The 21,375-nt window shown below is 42.7% G+C and overlaps 1 protein-coding gene across 1 annotated transcript in view; it reads right to left on the minus strand.

The window, feature by feature from the left end:
* Positions 1-19,126, minus strand: part of LOC149441193 (intercellular adhesion molecule 5-like) — a 74,645-nt gene extending 55,519 nt beyond the window's left edge. Inside the window, exon 1 of the mRNA XM_089657636.1 lies at positions 18,896-19,126. Within this exon, the coding sequence (XP_089513762.1) occupies positions 18,896-18,959 (64 nt within the window). The 5' untranslated portion in view covers positions 18,960-19,126. The remainder of the gene's footprint in view (positions 1-18,895) is intronic.
* Positions 19,127-21,375: the final 2,249 nt, after the last annotated feature.

Below are 21,375 nucleotides of genomic sequence, written 5' to 3' on the forward strand. Positions count from 1 at the left end.
ATTAGCTGCAAAGGCATGCTTTGCATTGGCTTCAAAGAGTTTAATCAAGCGGTGAGGAAACTATGCAACGCCTCGTCACCGCCAGTCAATTGCTATCTGAAAGGTGATTCAAATGCAAACTGCTCTTTAGAGGGCAACACTGGTGTACAATATCCCTAAAGGAGGGTTCTACATAAATGAACATTCAACCATGGAAGTGCAGGGGGGCTCACTGCATGAGTAATTCGTCTGTCATTTCCAGAGCTGAGTAATAATGACAAGTTCTGTATCAAAATAGGTCCATCCAACCACATTGCCTGGCCTGGCTGGTACAGTGTTTAACCCCTTGGCGTCGGTGCCTCCTGGCCCTTTAAGGGTTTCAGAAGCTGGGAAGCGGGGCGGGGTTTTCGGGTCATGTGACCGCCGTGATTCACCATCACAGTGGTCACATGATCGGGAAAGGTCTTGATCGAAAGAGGAGATCGGGACCTTTCCATTAGTACCGGACATGTGTTCCTGGAGCGTGCAGGGCACGCGCTCTCAGGACATATGTTTTTCTTAATTGCACGCAAATGTGCGGACGCTCGGTGTCAAGGCGCGAATGCCAGGAGGCCACACATTTGCGTGCGTCCGGCACCCAGAGGTTAATATATGTTCTGTTTCAAGCTTTAAGGGCTGGTTCACACTGGGAGTGGCACAGGAATGCGCTGCATGTTCCTCTGTGATTCACATGCAGGTTCAGTTCATTCATTTTGAATGGGCTCAAATTGCATTGCACCGCACCAAAAGTAGTGCATACACAACTTTTGGAAACTTGTGACCAGCATATGGGGTGTTGTTAAGTAAACATTGACACCCTCGCTGCATATCGCATCTGCAGTGGATTTGGAACACTGTGCAGGAAGTGTGCATGGAACACGGGTTTCCAGCACCATGTTCTGGTGTGAATGGGGCCAACAATAGCTTGTTTACACCCAGTTGCAGATGCACAAGGATGGTGAGTGGCTGAAAAAATGTACTGGTATAAAATGCCAGAATTGTCCTCTGGGGAGTTGCAGATGAAGTTTAGAGAATAATAAAGGACAAACCCTCATGCTCTGCCACCCAAATCTAAATCAGTTGTCAGAAAAAACACTCAGCTGCTGCTACCACTGTGTATCTGTTCCATCACCAAATAAAGTAAAAATGTTGCACAGCTGAGATTCATATAATGCGCAATACTGAAAACAACCCATGAAATTATATCGGGCGATCCCATGATAAAATCACATGATGAGTGACGCAATGCGTTGGGTGGAGTGACGTCATCACGTAAACCTGAAGTGGTGCGGAAATACGAACTGTGATATCCTTGTTTGCCCTGTATATCCACTTTTTTTTGCCTTTGAATATATGACTGCAATTTCTTTACTAATTTCATTACTTCACTATGGTGGCCTTTATCTAATTTAAGCACATCCAGTGATTGAGCGAGCAGACCGATCCCTTAAAGTGGTATACTGTTAGGGATCCGGGTATGACCAGAAATGTGTGGACTGACACAGGAAAACACAGGCTCCAGGTATAGTATAAACAATACAATTTATTAAAGACTAAACAATACATAAACGCAGTGCAAGACTAAACATAAACACAGTGCAACCAAACCTCCAACAGATAACAATAAGGGCAAGTAGCAAACGGGCAGGCAAGGTACAAGGAGCAGACGGAAGCGTAGTCAGGAATAGCCGAGGTCAGGACAGGCAGAGTTCAAGCAGAGTCAGGATTAAAGCAGAATCAGGATCAGGCAGGAAGCAGACAGGATGCAGGTACAGGGGCTCATGGGAAACATACACTAAGGCCCTGATCACAGGCCTGGCCATTCCTTAAATACACCTGCCGTAATCAACATCAGGTGATGGCTCATTGCAGGAATGAGCCTCTGGTTGCTGAGAGCACCCGCTGGCCAGCCCTGGTACTGCAGTCCACAAGGCAGGTGAGTCCCACCACCACTGGCAAGTCCATTCCTGACATATACGCTGAGTTACTCAAGGAGTGGAGAAGTGATTAGTGGAAGATATCCTGAGTCTCTTACTTATCCCTGTGATCAGGGGAAAGCACATTGGTCCTATATCTAATTATGGGCCCATGATCTAAGGTGAGGCACATCTAGGCATTAAGGTGGAGCACTTTTGGTTTGGATTGAAGTGTAGTAACGGAGTTGTGGTGTCACTATCTTACATATAGAAGCTTTACATTGACTGTTATTTGAAGTCACGAAGTTACAGCAGAATTTTTCTAGCTGGAATTTGTTCACCTTCTAAATAATTTTTTATTTATATACTGTGTCTAATGCAGGCCATAGACGGTTCGTTTATCGGCTGATTTTTCGGCCGAAAGAATAATCGGCCGATTTTCGCACCGTTAGTGGGGCAATGTCATCGGCCGATTTTCGCGGTTCCTCCTCATTTCTTTTATCGGTCATGCTGGAAAATTTGCGAAAAACGGGCGATTTGGTGGCAACAGAATGGCCGATAAACGAACGTCTATGGCCTGCATTAGTGTTTTGTTTGGTCAGTTTTGCACTGATGCATTTAGATATATAGTTTTAGGAGGTTTTTTTTCAGCATTGTGCCTTACATGCATCTCAACAGTACAACACTTATTTAGCATTAGTACTTTATTAGGTGAAGTATACCTAGCCCTGATGGATGTACATGCTTGTACTCAGATATACGCTGATGCAATAAACACGTATGTGCATACAACATAATCTTTGAATACAGGAATTCTGCTAGAGCATTGGCATATATATTCAAGTACCAGCATGTGCAGCCATTCACTTCTTTGGTGGCCTATATGTGGCACCTGCAGCAACCTTGGCTGGGAAATATGCCCTCATTTTTCGCTGCTGCGTTTTTTCAGCCACTCGCCATCCATGTCACATAGGTACATAGTTAGTCTAATCCATCTAGTTCAACCAATAAAAAAAGAAAAAAAATTAAATGTGCATGAGACTCAAGTGGCAGAGTGTGTGAAATGTTTTCTTTTCTATAGGGATGTGTTTTCCTATATGGGTATAGGATTATAGCTTTTTTTTAAATGATTGAACTGGATGGACTTTTTTGTCTTTTTTCAGTCAGACTAACTATGTAACTATACAAGCTTGATATGTTGTGAGGTTATTAGATTCCCAGTGCTGGTCCACTACTATGTTGAGTGAAGGCAAAGTTGTTCAGCCCACTTCCTGTGAGCCCAGGGCTGTCATGGACACGCCCATGAGAGTGCGTCGCCATGTTGGCCTGAGCTCGCAGTACAATACCACATCATAACATCATCAACGCTCTCTAGAGTACTGAAGACCACCCATTACCTCTAATGGAAGTAAGAAGACCCCAGGACGTAAACTTCTGTATTTAAATTTGAAGTTTAATTAAATATTTTTTCAAACAAGCCCCAATGAAATATTTTTTTTTTCAGATCAGCGCCCAAGAGGGCCTATGCACATCATATGCATGCGAATGGGCCCTTAGAGTACATGGGCAGAGCACAGGTACACTTTGAGCAGTATATCTACAAATACATATCAGCATCTTTCCCTAAATGTATTCCTCCCAGCTTCTCGCTGTGTTTTCCAGCTCCATCTTCATGTAAACAAGTAGAAATTTTTCTTCTTCAGGCGAAGAATAAAAATAGCTCTGCCTGCTCATATAAGGACATGTTTCAAACGCACAGGCTTTAGACAAAAATATCAATGTTCCTGCTTCTAGGGTCTATCAATGTCTATACACTGAACTAGTATTGTGAAGGTGGGCAGACTCTGAAATAACATATCCAGATCCTCATATGTAGTGATGAACGAATATCAGGAAATTTGCTGTGGCAGACGCTGGTATTGTTTTTACGGGGTTGGTTTTCACAATTTGCCCAAAACTTTGTAATCAGTAAAGTGGTGCAATAGGAGTGAAAAGAGGAAAGACTTATACAAGTGACATCACAAGTGACCAGGTATGTAGACAGGTGGTCAGAGGCAGCCTCTACTTTCCCAAGGATCATTGGTGCCCCTTCATCGGCTTAGAGTTTTAGATCATTGCTCTTTTAAATCCTTCCAGGAAGGAGGATGAGTTAAATTCCTTCCTGGCAGGATCCCATAAATATGGTGGGAGGAGCTTAGTTAGAGGAGTGAGCTACTGGCCATCGGAAGAGAAGCCATGAGGGAAACCATCACCTAAAAGACTGAGGCTTTATTCTTTCCCCTGGAGGAGGGCTTCTCTGGAGATGGGCACAAAGATACATCACCAGCCTCAAAGAGACTTGTTAAATTTGTATGGATGAAGGATGCTATTGCTGGACTGTGTTGGGGTCTGAGACCCCCTGACAAGGACATTCCAGATTCTTCAGTAAAGGAGTTAATCTACGTGCAGCCTCTGAGCGTTATGAGTGATGTCACCTTGGAGTCAAGCCTGAGAAGGAGGAAGGCCAGGGTCTGGATACCCTTGGGGGTGAGGAGGTAAGTTCACTCAGCCAGGAGAGTGGAAGGAGGGTCCTTTCTCTGGGCATATCCAACATATCAAGGGAGAGTTGCAGGGCAAGGTATTGTGTTGCACGGAAGGTTAGTCTGTTAGGGGTGTCCTGGCTGCTCATTATGAGCACCCATGAGGCAGGTCGGCCATCACTCGCTAACGTGGTGAGGAGAAAAGATGCAGTATTCCAGTGATCTCTAAATTACTTTAGCAAACAAATTGGTCACATACCCACTGCTAACTACTAGGGGGAGCCAACAGTAGGACCAATGTGTCCTCTACCATGGGCTTTGTGCATCATATTGGAAGAACCTGTGTCTAAAGTTGACACAGAGTTCTCTTGAGATGTTGGTGGCCATCTTGGAAGCGGAGATGCTAAAAACAGCACCAGCTGCATCACAAGGGTAGGCTCCTTATTGCAGGAAAATGAGAAATCAAGGATGGATATCTGCTTGTTATGCACAGTTAGGCCTCACATCTCAGCAGAACAGATTGAATTAAAACACATACAGTTGCAAGAAAAAGTATGTAAACCCCTTGGGATTACATGGAATTTTGCATGAATTGGGCATAAAATGTGCTCTGAACATCATCTAAGTCACAACAATAGAAGAACACAGTCTGCTGAACATAATACTACACAAACATTAGATGTTGCCATGGTTTCATTGCACATAACATGTAAACATTCACAGTGCAGGGAGGAAAAAGTATGTGAGGCCCTAGCTTAATGACTTCTCCCAGAGTTAATTGGAGCCAGGAGTGAGCCAACCTTGACTACAATCAGTGTGATGATATTGGATGTGTTGCTGACAGCTGTCCTGCCCTTAAAAAACACACACCTGTTTTGGGTTTACTGGTTTCAAGAAGCACTGTCTGATGTGAACCATGCCTCGCAGAAAAGAGCTCTCAGAAGACCTACGATCAAGAATTGTTGACTTGCATGAAGCTGGAAAGGGTTACAAAAGTATCTCCAAAAGCCTTGATGTTCATGTGTCCACGGTAAGACAGACTGTCTACAAATGGAGAAAGTTTAGCACTGTTGCTACTCTCCCTAGGGGTGGTCGTCCTGTAAAAATGACTGCAAGAGCACAGCGCAGAATGCTGCATGAGGTAAAGAAGAATCCCAGAGTGTCAGCTAAAGACCTATAGAAATCTCTGGCACATGCTAACATTTTTGTTGACACGTCTACAATAAGGAAAACATTAAACAAGAATGGAGGACACCACGGAGGAAGCCATTGCTGTCCAAAAAGAAGATTGCAGTACGTTTGAAGTTTGCAAAAGAGCACCTGGATGTTCCACAGCACCACTGGCAAAATATACTGTGGACAGATGAAACCAAGATTGAGTTGTTTGGGAAGAACACACAACACTATGTGTGGAGAAAAAAAGGCACAGAGCACCAACATCAAAACCTCATCCCCACTGTAAAACATGGCGGAGGGAGCATCATGGTTTGGGGCTGCTTTGCTGCCTCAGGGCCTGGACGGATTGTTGTCATTGATGGGAAAATGAATTCCAGAGTTTATCGAGACATTTTGCAGGAAAACGTACGACCATCTGTCCGCCAACTGAAGCTCCGCAGAGGATGGGTGATGCAACAGGACAATGACCAAAAGCATACAAGTAATTCAACAAAACAATGGCTGCAACAGCACAGAATACGCCTTCTGGAGTGGCCCAGTCAGAGTCCTGACCTCAACCCGATTGAAATGCTGTGGCATGACCTTAAGAGAGCGATTCACACCAGACATCCCAAGAATATTGCTACACTGAAACAGTTTTGTGAAGAGGAGTGGTCCAAAATGACTCCAGATCGTTGTGCAGGTCGGATCTGCAACTACAGGAAACGTTTGGTTGAGGTTATTGCTGCCAAAGGAGGGTCAACCAGTTATTAAGTCCAAAGGTTCACATAGTTTTTCCTCCCTGCACTGTGAATGGTTACATGTTATGTGCAATTAAACCATGGCAACATCTAATGTTTGTGTAGTATTATGTTCAGCAGACTGTGTTCTTCTATTGTTGTGACTTAGATGACGTTCAGAACACATTTTATGCCCAATTCATGCAAAACTTCACGTAATCCCAAGGGGTTCACATACTTTTTCTTGCAACTGTACATTCTTTAGAGCAGGGGTGTCAATCCCATCATGCCTCTGCCTTTGGGAGTCATGCTTGTAACTGTCAATCTTGCAATGCTCATGGGACTTGTAGTTTGGCAACAGCTGGAGGGCTGCCAGTTTGACACCCGTGCTTTAGAGGAAGACTAAGGGGTTTATTTACTAAAACTGAAGAGTGCAAAATCTGGTGCAGCTGTGTATGGTAGCCAATCAGCTTCTAACTTCAGCTTGTTCAATTAAGCTTTGATCAAAAAAACTGGAAGCTGGTTGGTTTCTATGCAGAACTGCACCAGATTTTGCACTTTCCAATTTTAGTAAATAAACCCCTTAGGGTCCATGTACACTGACCTTAGAAAAACACTGCTTCTACGGGAGTTTTGAGTCTTTTTCTCCTGCCTGTAGAAGCAGCGCATTGTTATCCTATGTGTTTATGCTCATTAGGGTGTTTAGAAGCATATTGCAAGAGGAGAGTTTAGAGGCAGAAAAAGAATCCATCACAAGTGCATCTTTGAGAGTTTTCAGGCAGAAAAATGCTAAATGCTCATAAATGCTCATAAATGCACATAAACTTGGAGTTTAAGAGAGTTCAGCTGCCATGTGCATGTCAATAATTTATTCAGCTGCTCTCATGGAGTTTTATAGGCAACCCATGACAAAAGTAGTACCTGTCTTGTCTTTCTCAATCTCTTTCAGTAAATTATAGTTGCCTGACTGTTGTGCTGATTTTCTGGCCTATTGACCTAGAACAAGTCTGCAGCTAGACAGATTTTGCAATTGTCTGCCACCCCATGAGCAATAAGTCAGGAGCTGTCCTCCAGCCTAGTGCGCCTTAAAATTAAAAGCTCTATGTAGTGTAGCACCCTCCAAGAATAGGTTTCTAGAGAGGTTCAGGTAAATCTAGTTCTTTAGCTCCTCTGTAATCATTGAAGCTGTGTGTCATTATTTTTGGCTGTTCTGGGTCTCACTGGCTGTAGGCTCAACTGCTTTCCCCTGCCTTCTGGTAGATTTTAGACTGTAGTGGGCTAGAAGAGGAAGACCCTTGGCCTGAATGTTTATGTGGTTTCAGCCAATTCCTAGGGAAGAGAATGCACAGTAGGTGGCTGGGGAGTGCATAAATAATATGGGGTCTGGAGCAGCAGGATTCTTGTCCAGGAGGAGAAGACCCAGCCAAAAGGGCTGCTGCCCCTATAGGCAATGTAACTGAAGTCTGCAGGAGTTCATTGAGATCCCACCTCAGGGAGAGCTGGGGGACCTATTTTTTGGAAATAGTTGGAACCAAATCAAGGGAATTCACTGAGGATCTGGCCCTAAAATTCACAGTGTCTAGGTGATATTGGATGAAGGCATCCTAGTATATGGGGACATTGTGAGTATGGGCCTGAGTTGTGGGATCCTAGTGACTGCTTGCTGCTCTAACCCAACTGTCTCCAAACTCTGACCCTTTGCTTGCCTTTATCTGGCCCTTGCGGCACTGTTCCTCTCACTGATACAAAGCACTATTCCTTCCACTGAAACCAACAACGGGGCAGTATTCGTACCAATGACACCAAGAAAGGGGCACTATTCTTTCCACTGACTCCAATGATGGGGCACTATTTCTTCCACAGACCACAGGTGCTATGTACTAGCTAACCACCAAGCTTGAGGCATTGCTTACAGCCAGTGACGCTGGATCATTTTCTACTCCCATTGGCCACAGTCTGGCCCCCTTAAGGTCTGATGGACAGTAAACTGGCCCTTTGTTTAGAATGTTTGGAGACCCCTGCTCTAACCCTTTGAGCATCTGCTCCAGTGCTGCTGAATTGGGACCTTTCCTTTGAATTGGGACCTTTCCTTTCCTTGGAGTCCCAGGGTTGCTTGTTCTCCTATTGACAAAGCAAAGACTGTCCTCTGGTTTCTTAGTGCACCGAATTTGGAGCATCTCCACCCTGCACCCCAACCAAGTTCAACTAGAATTAAACCATAAAAAGACATTCCTTGCCTGGTCATTGAGTTATGAGACTGCTCGTGCTATTGTGTGCCTGGTTGCATGTTTACCCAATTAAGAAGAGAACCTGGGACAAATCATCGGGGCTCGTCAGGGGTCTGTGCTACATGAGTACAGCTGAGGTATATATTACCATTCTTGTAGAATCAAACTGGACCTTTTTAGCAGGTGTTGAATATGGCTTCAAACTATCCCATCTCTAATCATACACAACTTCTTCTTTCAGTTGTCACTTAGCAGATGACCCTTCTTCCTACCACTCGTGACTTCAAAAGTACTGAAGTCATCGGATCAGTGTGACAACTGCGGAACTAGGATTTTCATAAAAACCTGGAATAGTCATGCAGCCTGTGAAGTCTGAGCTGAGTCCCACCCTGCATATTTGTTCCAGGTCAATGGCTCACTAGATAGCGAATCCAGCATCAGAATAAGAACCTTGCAGTTTGTGCTTTTAAAAATAAATCGGCTGTTTATAAATTTCCATCTGGTCAGGTTCAGTTTTTCTTAAAGCTTTTACAGTTTCCAATGTCCCAGATAAAAATAAAACTTAGCTTTTTGCATTTTTTCCCAGAAGTTTAGTTGAATCTTTAATTAAATCAAGACCTGGCTATTATTTTGCAAAGTCTAACAGCCATTAACGCCTAACCTTTTCTTTTCTCTCCATTTTCACAAACCCCCGTTTTGTTTCTTCTGAGTTTATCCCACCCACTAATTACTCAGACAGAACAAGCATTCCTTGGCAAAAATGTATATAGCTTAGCTGGAAAACATGTCATGGCAACGGGCACAATAATTGTGTCCTGATGTCAGTTATGAGTTCTGTATTTAGCATTTGCTTGGTTTGTAAAAGTTTAAAAAAGTCTCATTTAATCGATGTACCATCTCTCACCTCACCTATTCTTTATTATATAAAATCATTCAGAGGTGAATGCATCCCATATTGATATTTCAGTTACAGATGCTCACTACTGCCCAGGGGCAGACTGACAACTCATGGGGCCCCCGGGCAATAGGGGATCATGGGGCCCCTCTGTCCTTGCCCAAACTCAAAAAAGCCTATGAAAAAGGTACCAGGGGCATCTCATGGGGCCCCTACTGACCCCGGGCCCTTGGGCAGTGCCCAAGTTTCCAAATGGTCAGTCCACCCCTGCTACTGGCATTCATTGACTTCTGAAGTTGTAAGTTGTCATCACCATGTCCCCCCCACAAAAAAAAATCACATTATTTGCCTAGCAATTACAGATGAGATGAACATAACTGGGTTCGATTTGAGACTGGTTTGGCAAACTTTACTGATGTTCTTAGAATCTTAGAAATCAGTAATGGCCATTTTCTAGGCTAGTTGGTAAGATATTGTCAAATGGCATGGGGGGCTGGGAACTGGGACCTACCAAAGCAAAAAAAAAAAACAATTAAAAAATTCCATCTGGCAGGGACCAGTGGTTTTAACCACTTCAATACTAATCACTTTCACCCCCTTCCTGCCCAGGCCAATCATCATCTTTCAGCGCTGTCGCACTTTGAATGACAATTGCACGGTCATTCAACTCTGTACCCACTTTTTTTTCACACAAATAGAGCTTTCTTTTGGTGATATTTAGTCACCACTGGGTTTTTTATTTTTTGCTAAACAAATGAAAAAAAAAGTGTATTTCTTTGTTTCTGTTATACAATTTTGCAAATAAATAATCTTTCTTCATAAATTTAGGCCAAAATGTATTCTGCTACATTTCTTTGGTGAAAATAACCCAAATCAGTTTATATTACTTCCTCTGTAGGAAAGTTATTGAATCCACAATCTATGGTATAAATATCTGAAAATCGGTTAGTCCTGATGTCTCTACTGCCTCATTTCTTGAGGCCTGAAAATGCCAGGACAGTACAAATATCCCCCAAATGACCCCTTTTTGCAAAGTAAACAGTATGAGGTATTTAGTAAGAGGCATGGCGGGTTTTTGAAGTTGTAATTTTTTGTCACAAAATTCATATAACTGATGTGGTGATCAGGGACACTGACTGGTAAAATAAATAACTAAATAAATAAATATAAATAAATTTAGATTGTAAGCTCCACGAGCTGGGCCCTCATATTCCTTTTGTACTGAAATGTATTGTAATTGTATTGTCTCCCTTATATTGTAAAGCGCTGCGCAAACTGTTGGCGCTATATAAATCCTGTATTATAATAATAAATATATATATATATATATATTACAGTTAAAAAATGTTTAAATTTTTTCTTAATATTTGTTTCTTTTTTATTACTTTTTTCCCTTTTTTTTACTGTTTTTTTTTTACATACTGTGACCAGAGCAATACATATTAACATTGCACTGCAGTGATAAGGTTTTTTTTTGTTTGAATATCACTGTTATAAGCAACCATTTTTTACTGAATGAAATCAATTGATTTAGTGTTTACTATTGTGATTTGCTGTGACTGATCACAGCTAATCACAGGGTACAGATGGACTGTGATTGGCCCTGTCTGTACCATGTGATCACTGTGACCAATCCCAGAGATCAACACAATAGAACACAATGGATGGCATAAATAGGTGCCATCCATTGTGTTCAATTGTTATGTGATCTGTTGTGGTTAATCACAGTGTTCACATGGTACCGATAGCAGGCCGGTACACTGATCCATCATCCGATGTGTCTGGTGGGGAGGACGTCATATGATGTCATTTTACTATAGACCAGGAGGGAAGGTGTTAATAATGCTTAAAGTGAAAAATTAAAAATATTAAATTCCTTTAAATAGCATGCCTGAGGTATGCCCTTAACCTGCCTGTGAAATGGTGCATATGTGCGAAGTACACAACCTTATACTAAAAAGAATTCCTTTCAGCAATACTAGACCCATGTCTTATCTGAGCATGAAGCCTGGAAAGCTGGGAAAGGAAGGGTTTGAGTGTGCTTCCCTCCCCCCAACTATACCAGGCACATGCTCACAACATGGGGAGGGTTCCTTGCCAGAAGACCTTCTTTGGGTCTTTTTTCTTTTTTTTTGTGTCTGGCCCCCTAAAATCCTAAATAAAGGACACTGCCCAAACCACATGGGGTTCAGTAACAATCAGATCGGGTTTTATACCCTGCTGTATTGACAATAGGATGAAAGGGGCTAAGTAACTTCCATCTTATGTGTATGACTATCGCTGTGCTTCCAGTTTGGATGGATGGTAGCTAGATCCAGCACCCAGCAGTGGTTTCTCTGATCTCTATCTACCTGTGGCAGCCATTGTAGTAGTAAGAATACACATTCTGCAGAGTGAAACTTTTAAATGATATCTTAAGACATAACTTTGCTTTTAGTTTTGAATAGAGTAGCAGATGGGTTTCTTTGTCCCAGCGGGGAGATTTACCTGTATTTTCTGTTCCGGAGAGTCAATATCGCTCCACAGTTATGGGAAATCCTTTTAACACAGTTGAAAACTGGAACATGTGTTCCTACCGGACATTTCTTGCTCTTTTTCCTCCTCCAGTGAAAACAATATCATTTTGGATTTCTCATCATTTTCTGTTCCAGTGTCCCAGGTACAGTGGTCACTGAGACTAATGGAGAGGATGAATGGTGGGAACACAGACAGCAATAAACACCATTGTGAGGTGAGAGCTCTGAGGAAGAAGGCATGACCTTCGAAACGCGTCAGCTGTACTGAGTGGCTACCCCCATGATGGGATTCGCGCTGGACTCTTGCCTTTGAAGTCCCTTGGAGGACTTATATGCCTGTTTTTTTTCGCTGTTTGTGAGTACCATTCTTTTACTAAATAAATTTTGGTTACTGAGGTAATGCGCAAGGTTGGTGCGCTTCTTGTTGTTTTACTTCACATTTCTGTTCGGGCTTCCCCAGCCTTGGTTTGGAGCTGCACGACCTTGTATACTCCGGTGGTTGCCTTTTCGGAGTTTGATTTCATCTACTCATCACCGGCCTGGGTCCCGGAGCGCAGGAGAAATCGCATTTTGAGCAATAAACACCAGGCAGGGGGGGTTCTAACCATTTCACACTCTATCCAAAGCTAAAAAAAAAACTGCTCTGATTTTAGATATAATTTCAAGGAGATTTCTACTTTCGTAAAAACAATAATATAGCATATACAATTGCTACACAAGTCATTTTGTAATTCAATGTTATTAAAAATTACCTTTCAATTTTAAACTGCAGCTGGTGTAGTTTTCCAAAATTGTTAAAAAACATTTGGATTTTGTTACTGACTAGCTGATTTATTCAGAAGTCTGCACTAAGAAATTAGAATAATTTTAGGCGTCCAATGCAATAGGAATTTCAATTTTGGTGAGATTATTCCTAAGGGCTTTTTCAGCCTTGGTTCACACTAGTGTGGGTGGAAGCTGCTGCGGGATCCACAGTTTGTCCCGCAGCTGCAACCAGCTGCACACAAGACGAAGGACCTGTGGGTGGGTGCCATTAATTTTAATGGCATGCCACCCGCACTGGAAACCGCACCCGCACTGTAGTGCTGTTCCCAAGGTGGACCGCAATTACTGGAATGGTGCAGGGACCTTTTTTCTGCATTTTGCGAGGCACAACATTCCATTTAAATGAATGCCATGTCCCGCAAAATCGCACTAGTGTGACCCGAGTGTCACACTGGCCTGTCCCTATCCAGTTTCCCTGCTGAATCGGAACACAATGGGATGGATATCACTTTTATGTCCATTCAGTTTTTATCTGCATTTTGACATCAGACCTTTGTGGATCCATGCTGGATCTATGAGCAGACTTGCCTCTGTTTACATCTGACTACCTCCGATCATTCACACTTGGGTCCAGAAAACTGTACCTGTACAAACTCAGAGGCAGGTGGAGGTAATAGGGCACACGTCAGTTTATATCCACATGATCATAGGCATATATGGAGCTTCTGATCAGCTCTGCCTGAGAGCTGACCTGATCAGAAATCCCGTGTGAAAAGACCCTCATTGCAAGAAATAAGGCAGACACTGCATCTTTCATAACCAGAACACCGAGGGAACCCCAGGTGGTCACAATAAACACAGACCCTCAATATTTGGGAATCAGTCTGGAGAAGACACAGTGAAGGTAGGAATCTGCAACATAGTTTATTAAAATCCTTGCAATGTACATAGATCAGCCAGAGTGCATTGTTTTTTCCTAAATAAAAGTGGCATTACACTTTACACCTACCACACCCCTAAAATTTTACCTAACCCAAAAAATATAAACATCAGCAAGTAACTTACAATTCAACACTTAACTTTAACACAACTTAACACCTAACCAGGGGCAGACTCACAACTCATGGGGCCCCCGGGCAATAGGGGATCATGGGGCCCCTGTGTCCTTGCCCAAACTCAAAAAAGCCTATGAAAAAGGTACCAGGGGCATCTCATGGGGCCCCCTACTGACCCTGGGCCCTCGGGCAGTGCCTGAGTTTCCAAATTGTCAGTCCGCCCCTGCACCTAACTTTATCCTAACCCTAAAACTTAAAGCTGAATTCCAGTTAATTTATGCCCCTTTCCCACGGACCCGTCAGTGGATCCACTTTCTCAACGGGGGATCTGTCTGCTGAACCCCGCTGAGCAAGCGAATGGCAGGTCCGTGTCTGCTCCTGTTGTGTAGAGCAGACATGGACGCAGCCCGCTTCCCTCTATGGACATTTGATCCGATCCGACTCTTTTTGGCGGATCAGATTGGATGTTGGCGAGTGTAAACAGACACATGTCCATTTACACTGGCTGCTCCATAAAGGAGAATACAGGTTCCGATCGGGTCTGCCTGAAAAATGGATTGGCTCATCCATGTGAAAGGGTCTAGTAAGGGAATTCCTATACGGCGCTTGGCGCATAGATACACATATGTGCACAACATCATGCATAGAAATAAGCACAGGCGCATTGCTAATAAAAATTAGCATAGGACTGCACATGTGCACAGAAGTGCACGTACACGGGAGCATGCCTACAGTTTCTGGCACCAGACGGGCTATTTAAGGAAGACTTTTACTCTCTGTCAGTGCTGACTGGTCTTCAACTGTTTCCTTGTGTCCTGCTGTATCCTGTGTGTTATCTGTTGCTGACCCGGCTTGCCTTTGACCTGCTCTTGGATCCTGTTTATGCTTCTGCTCATTGGTTTCTGATCCTGTCTGATGTTTGGTACCTCATCGCCTGCTTGCTGCTGACCCTGGGCAACCCACTGGCTACGCTTCTGGTTTCAGTTTGGCTCTACAGACCCGTTGAGTGCTTTCCCTGGCTGTCCACCATATCAGCTCCAGTTGTGTCACAGTGTGTTCCAGCCTCACGCTTGTTAGAGATTCCGGAAAGACATGCACCCAGATCTTGCAGTTCCGGTGGAGTGCTCCTTTAACCTCAATTTGTCATTCCTGCATCTCCTCTGTTCCTGACCGGATGCCCTGCCTGATCTACCGAGTTCCAGCCGCATGTTCTGCAATCAACAGAGAAGGGCAACCAAACTGATAAGAGGCATAGAGGAGCTCAGCTATGAGGAAAGATTAGAGGAACTGAATGTATTCTCTCTTGAGAAGAGGAGATTAAGGGGGGATATGATCTCCATGTATAATACATAAGGGGGGATATGATCACCATGTATAATACATAAGGGGGGATATGATCTCCATGTATAATAAATAAGGGGGGATATGATCTCCATGTATAATACATAAGGGGGGATATGATCACCATGTATAATACATAAGGGGGGATATGATCTCCATGTACAATACATAAGGGGGGACATGATCTCCATGTACAATACATAAGGGGGGACATGATCTCCATGTATAATACATAAGGGGGGATATGATCTCCATGTACAATACATAAGGGGGATATGATCTCAATGTACAATACATAAGGGGGGATATGATCTCCATGTATAATACATAAGGGGGGATATGATCTCCATGTATAATACATAAGGGGGGATATGATCTCCATGTATAATACATAAGGGGGATATGATCTCCATGTATAATACATAAGGGGGGATATGATCACCATGTATAATACATAAGGGGGATATGATCACCATGTATAATACATAAGGGGGGATATGATCACCATGTATAATACATAAGGGGGGGATATGATCTCCATGTATAATACATAAGGGGGGATATGATCTCCATGTATGATACATAAGGGGGGATATGATCTCCATGTATAATACATAAGGGGGTGTATGATCTCCATGTATAATACATAAGGGGGGGTATGATCTCCATGTATAATACATAAGGGGGGATATGATCTCCATGTATAATACATAAGGTGGATATGATCACCATGTATAATACATAAGGGGGGATATGATCTCCATGTATAATACATAAGGGGGGATATGATCTCCATGTATAATACATAAGGGGGATATGATCTCCATGTATAATACATAAGGGGGGATATGATCTCCATGTATAATACATAAGGGGGGATATGATCTCCATGTATAATACATAAGGGGGGATATGATCTCCATGTATAATACATAAGGGGGATATGATCTCCATGTATAATACATAAGGGGGGATATGATCACCATGTATAATACATAAGGGGGATATGAACTCCATGTATAATACATAAGGGGGGATATGATCACCATGTATAATACATAAGGGGGTATGATCTCCATGTATAATACATAAGGGGGGATATGATCTCCATGTATGATACATAAGGGGGATATGAACTCCATGTATAATACATAAGGGGGGATATGATCACCATGTATAAATACATCAGTGGTTCATATAGTGAACTCGGTGTAGAGTTATTCACCCTGAGGTCATCACAGAGGACAAGGGGGCGCTCTTTACGTCTGGAGGAAAAGAGATTTAATCTCCAAATACGGAAAGGTTTCTTCACAGTAAGAGCTATGAAAATGTGGAATAGACTCCCTCAAGAGTTGGTTCTGGCCAGCTCAGTATATTGCTTTAAAAAAGGCCTGGATAATTTCTTGGATACACAGAATATAACTGGATACTAACATTTATAGGTAAAGTTGATCCAGGGAATATCCAATTGCCTCTCCGGGGATCAGGAAGGAATTTTTGTTCCATGCAGGAGCAAATTGGTTCATGCTTTGCTGGGTTTTTTTTGCCTTCCTCTGGATCAACTGTGGGTGTAGGATTATAACTTTTTTTTTTTAATGGCTGAACTGGATGGACTTTTGTCTTTTTTCGGCCAGACTAACTATGTAACATCTGCAGACACTCATGTTCCTCCTGACCAGGGGCGGACTGACAACTCATGGGGCCCCCGAGCAATAGGGGATCAAGGGGCCCCTGTGTCCTCGCTCACACTCAAACCACATCCATGCAATACTATGAAAGGTACCAGGGGCATCTCATTGGGCCCCCTACAGACCACAGGCAATGCCTGAGTGCCCGAATGGTCAGTCCACCCTGCTCCTGTCCCTCGGCACCATCTGTTCCACCTTCAGTGGGGCCTGGGCAGGAGATACTAGAGAGGCCGACCTCGTCAGTTCACACTTCAGCCAGGTATGTGACAGGTCCTTATGAAAGCAACCTCTCCATATAGTAATGCTCATGTTACACAGAGTATTACTTCATTCCCCAATCTTGCAGGCTCTTAACACTTAACCTTAGGGAGTCATGCAAATACTGATGATTTTATGTAGGATCTTGCTGGCAATAAGATGATTTGTAAAATCTTGTCTGTATACTTTACGTATATAATATTTGTGCTAACATTTACATGTGTGTACATTGAAAATGTACTCTTTTGGTTTCTAGGACACAGGTGGCCCTTGCCTGCATACACACATAGATCACTCAATGTTCCTTTATCTACAATATTGAATTTGCATCTAGGGAAATTTGAAAGACGCAACCTATCTTTATTATCCTATTAGCTCAACTTCAAATGAATCACAATCGGGCGTGGCAGAATATTTTATCAACTGAACAATATTAGTTAATTGCTTAAATACAACTGCCAAATGTAAAATAACATCTTTGTGATCCATATCTGTCTAATTTTGATAGGACTAGCTGAGATATCACTGAAAACTCCTGAAAGGGTGTAGTGGCAGCTTGATAAAATTGAAACTCTTAAAGAAAATCTGTCAGGTCCTGAAAGAATTCCAAAAGCATTCCTCCAGCAATAGATGCATACTTGTGGAGTGCGCTGAACAAAGGTACTGCATGCATACTTTACTACACGTTCATCCTAATATCGCTGCGGTGACAATGACTCTAATAAAATGTCACTTGTGACAATTTCTGTGAAAAAAAAGTAGGAATGGCTCATCAGTCTCACAGCGCACAGCAGTTGCCATGCATCCAGCGAGGCTTGAAGGTGTGAACAAGCCCTTGAATATTTTGGGTGTGTCAGATGCCTGTGTCCCTTCTGTGCTAAATGGTTTCTCCTGCCTAGTAGTAAATTCAAGCCAGCTACTTGGTGTCATCCATAAAATGCAAGTTTTTTTGACAACATTCTAAAACACAACTGTGACAGTCTAACGTGTTTTGGCTGTAGCTGCCTTCTTCATAACACTGTTGCTATGAGAAATGCTGCTACAGCCGAAACACTTTACCCTTTCACAGTTGTGTTTTAGTATGTAGCCAATAAAGACACCAAGTAGCCAGCCTGAACTTACTTCTAGTCCTTATCTGAGTGAGGAGACACTCGAGCCAGAGCACCGGTACCTGGTCACCAGTAGCTGTTTTTGCGGTTGAGCGTGGGCATCCTTATGGTTTCTCCTGCCAGTCTCTACATCCTCAACCTCAAGGTGCAAGGGCGGTGTGCTGGCTACTTCTTGCAATTGAGCTACGGTGTCACTTTAATCCAAGCACCCCAACATTGGACATACTGGTATGGTACTGGCCAGATTGGATGTTTTTCTATTCCGTACATCCCTTCTGTGTTCTATAGTTACCCCCAGGAGGGACCACAGTGGTGGACACAGGCATTCAAAGTTCTCAGAAGTGTTGCATGCTGAAGAGTTTGGATTCACTGTCTATTGGAGAGATTTGTATTTTGTAATTTGCACAAAAGCAGAGATAATTTATGAATAAATCTCCCTGAAAATCTTCTAAACAACCACAAATCTATAGCCAGCTTTAGCTGCAGGATTTTTTCTGCCGGAACCCTCTACAGAAAATGAAAAGCCAGTCGATGACTCAACCTGGAGGAATCTGTGCAAACTGTAACATCCTTTTTAGGCAAGAACCTGATAATTCATTTTTGATTTAACCAAATATTTACCCCAAGAAAGTTAAATTTTTTAAGATACCAGAGATCTAGCAAGCTGACTATAATTTTAGGATCAGACTTACCATGCACTTTGCAGACTCTGAGAATGGAGAAGATGATGACAGTCCATACGGCTGAGTACTCCATTAGGAAAGCAGTGTACAGTAGATCTCAGGAGGTCACAGACAGTAGAAGAATGTGGATCTCAGATACACGTTGTCCCAAGTGAAGGATGTCAGGGAAAGCCTTGCTGAGCCTCTCACTCTCCTCCCTGAGAAAGTTCTGAATCTGTCAGTGTGGGAGGAATGGAAGAAACTTGTAGTAAGTGCTTCATGAGGTTTATTATGACACGTGGTGTGATGAATGGGTGGGATTGTTTAGAATAACAGTTACCATTTATGGAGCATGGAAAGGAAAAACTAGAGGGAGATATTGTGTGAAAAATGATTCACGTTTATAGGATAAAAAAGGTATAAAAAGAGGATATAAAAGAAAAAAATTAAAACATAAATTCAGCAAGTTTGGTGCTACCTTTTTGTCATGGATGTAAAATTGTAAAAATCTTTTACAGTGACTTATAAAAGTGGACTTGTCAAGCTGTATCATCATCGAGCACCTTGGAAAATTCTAATATCTTGATTAAATCAGGAGAATCAAAAGCTGGCCATAGCTGTGGCAATTTTCCATCAATTTAAGCACTTGCCCCCCGGAAGATTTACCCCCCTTTATGACCAGGCGATTTGTTGTGCTACAGCACTGTGTTTAACTGACAATTACGCGGTCGTGCAACGCTGTACATAAATTAAATTTATGTCATTTTTTTTCCCCACACCACAGAGCTTTCTTTTGGTGGTATTTGATCACCTCTGAGTTTTTTAAAATGTTTGCGCCGTAAACAAAAAAAGACTAACAATTTAAGAAAAAAAAACTATCTTTTTGACTTTTTGCTATAAAACATATCCAATGAAAAAATAAAAAAAACTATTTCTTAATAAATTTAGACCAAAATGTATTCTAGTACATGTCTTTGGTAAAAAAAAAACCCTCCAAAAAACAAGTATATATTCATTGTTTTAATTTATTTTTTTTTTTATACTAGTAATGGTGGTGATCAGTGACTTATAGTGGGACTGCAGGACTGTGGAGGGCATTCTGACACTAACTGACACTGGGTGGGAACTAACTGCCACTGCTACTAATACAGTGATCAGTGCTAACAGAAAGTGCTGATCACTGTACTAATGACACTGGGCAGGAAGGGGTTAACATCTGGGGCGATCAAAGGGTTAACAGAGTGCTGTTTTGTGCTTACTTTGTGCTGTTTTACTAGGGGATGTGCTGCTGTGCAGACAGATAGAAAGCAGCATGTCCATGCTGACAGGAGACCATGCTGTCCACGTCCATGCTGTCCATGCTGACAGATATTGTTTACACACAGATCTCTCTCCTGTCAGCTTCTCCGCTGAGTCCCGGCCAGCGATTGACATCTCCAGGAACCAATGACAGCACGGGTAGGGTGACGCGTGCATACGCACCTCCTACCTGGAACTGCAAAATCACATATTTATACGTTATTTTGCACAGCACGGCTGCCCTCTAGCAGTATATCTGCTATATGGTGGTCCTTAAATGGTTAAAGCTGAACAAAAGGTACAAAAACTTTCATTCAACTATATTCTTCTCGAGCTGCAAAGGGTATAAATTCACTTTGTGTGCACCAAATCCCTGTGCAAATCCAGATATTACCTTGTAAAAGTAGCAGTGAGATCATCACTGTCCTGTAAGTAGCCTGGACAGAGAACTGTGGAAGGAGCCAAGTAGTACCAGCCACCTGTGGTGTACTTGGCATATATGGGGGCGATAAGTTTTAACACAGCTCCACATGGAGCATAAAACAGAGCGTGCAGTGTGCAGCGCCATAATGTGCAGGTGCCAAAACAGTTGGAGGGGCTTAAAAGGGAATAGTGAGATAAAACCTGAGTCTACTCCCCCTATGCACAGCACACATATGCCAGAGTCCTTTGATCCACAAAATGTGCTTTAACTACCGTGCCACATGAGAGAGTCGAACAGACATGTACAAACCTCAGCACAATAATTAAAGCAAAAAGAAAAGGTTCCATTACAAATACTAGCTTACCCTAAAGAAGACGTTCAGCAGTAATGTACTTGCAATGGCCAGGAATATGTCATATACAGCCCAGTGTACGAGTGCAGTAGTCAGGAGTATGAAATGCAAAACACAGTGTCTATAATGCAGGGACCAGGAGTGTGTAATGCACAGATTGAGGGGGACATAAAAATGTTGGGTGGCCACAGCACCCCGAGGAACTTGGCACCTGGTGTGGACCATACCCCCCTTAAAGTGTTACTAAACCCACAAAAGTAAAATCAGTCTGTATATGCAGTAAAGCATGCTTGTTATACTCACTGTGGAACCTAAGGGGTTAATCCTCTGCATTGTGTAAAAATGCTGTTTGATCCTGACTTCTCCGATCCTCCCCTTCTTCCAGTGTCCCCCTCTTATCTCCTGATAAGACATATGATGTGGAGACACTCTGCA

The sequence above is a fragment of the Staurois parvus genome, unplaced genomic scaffold (assembly GCF_062004578.1).
Source record: "Staurois parvus isolate SC_StPar_1 unplaced genomic scaffold, SC_StPar_1.0 ptg001014l, whole genome shotgun sequence".
Classification (NCBI taxonomy): Eukaryota; Metazoa; Chordata; class Amphibia; order Anura; family Ranidae; genus Staurois; species Staurois parvus.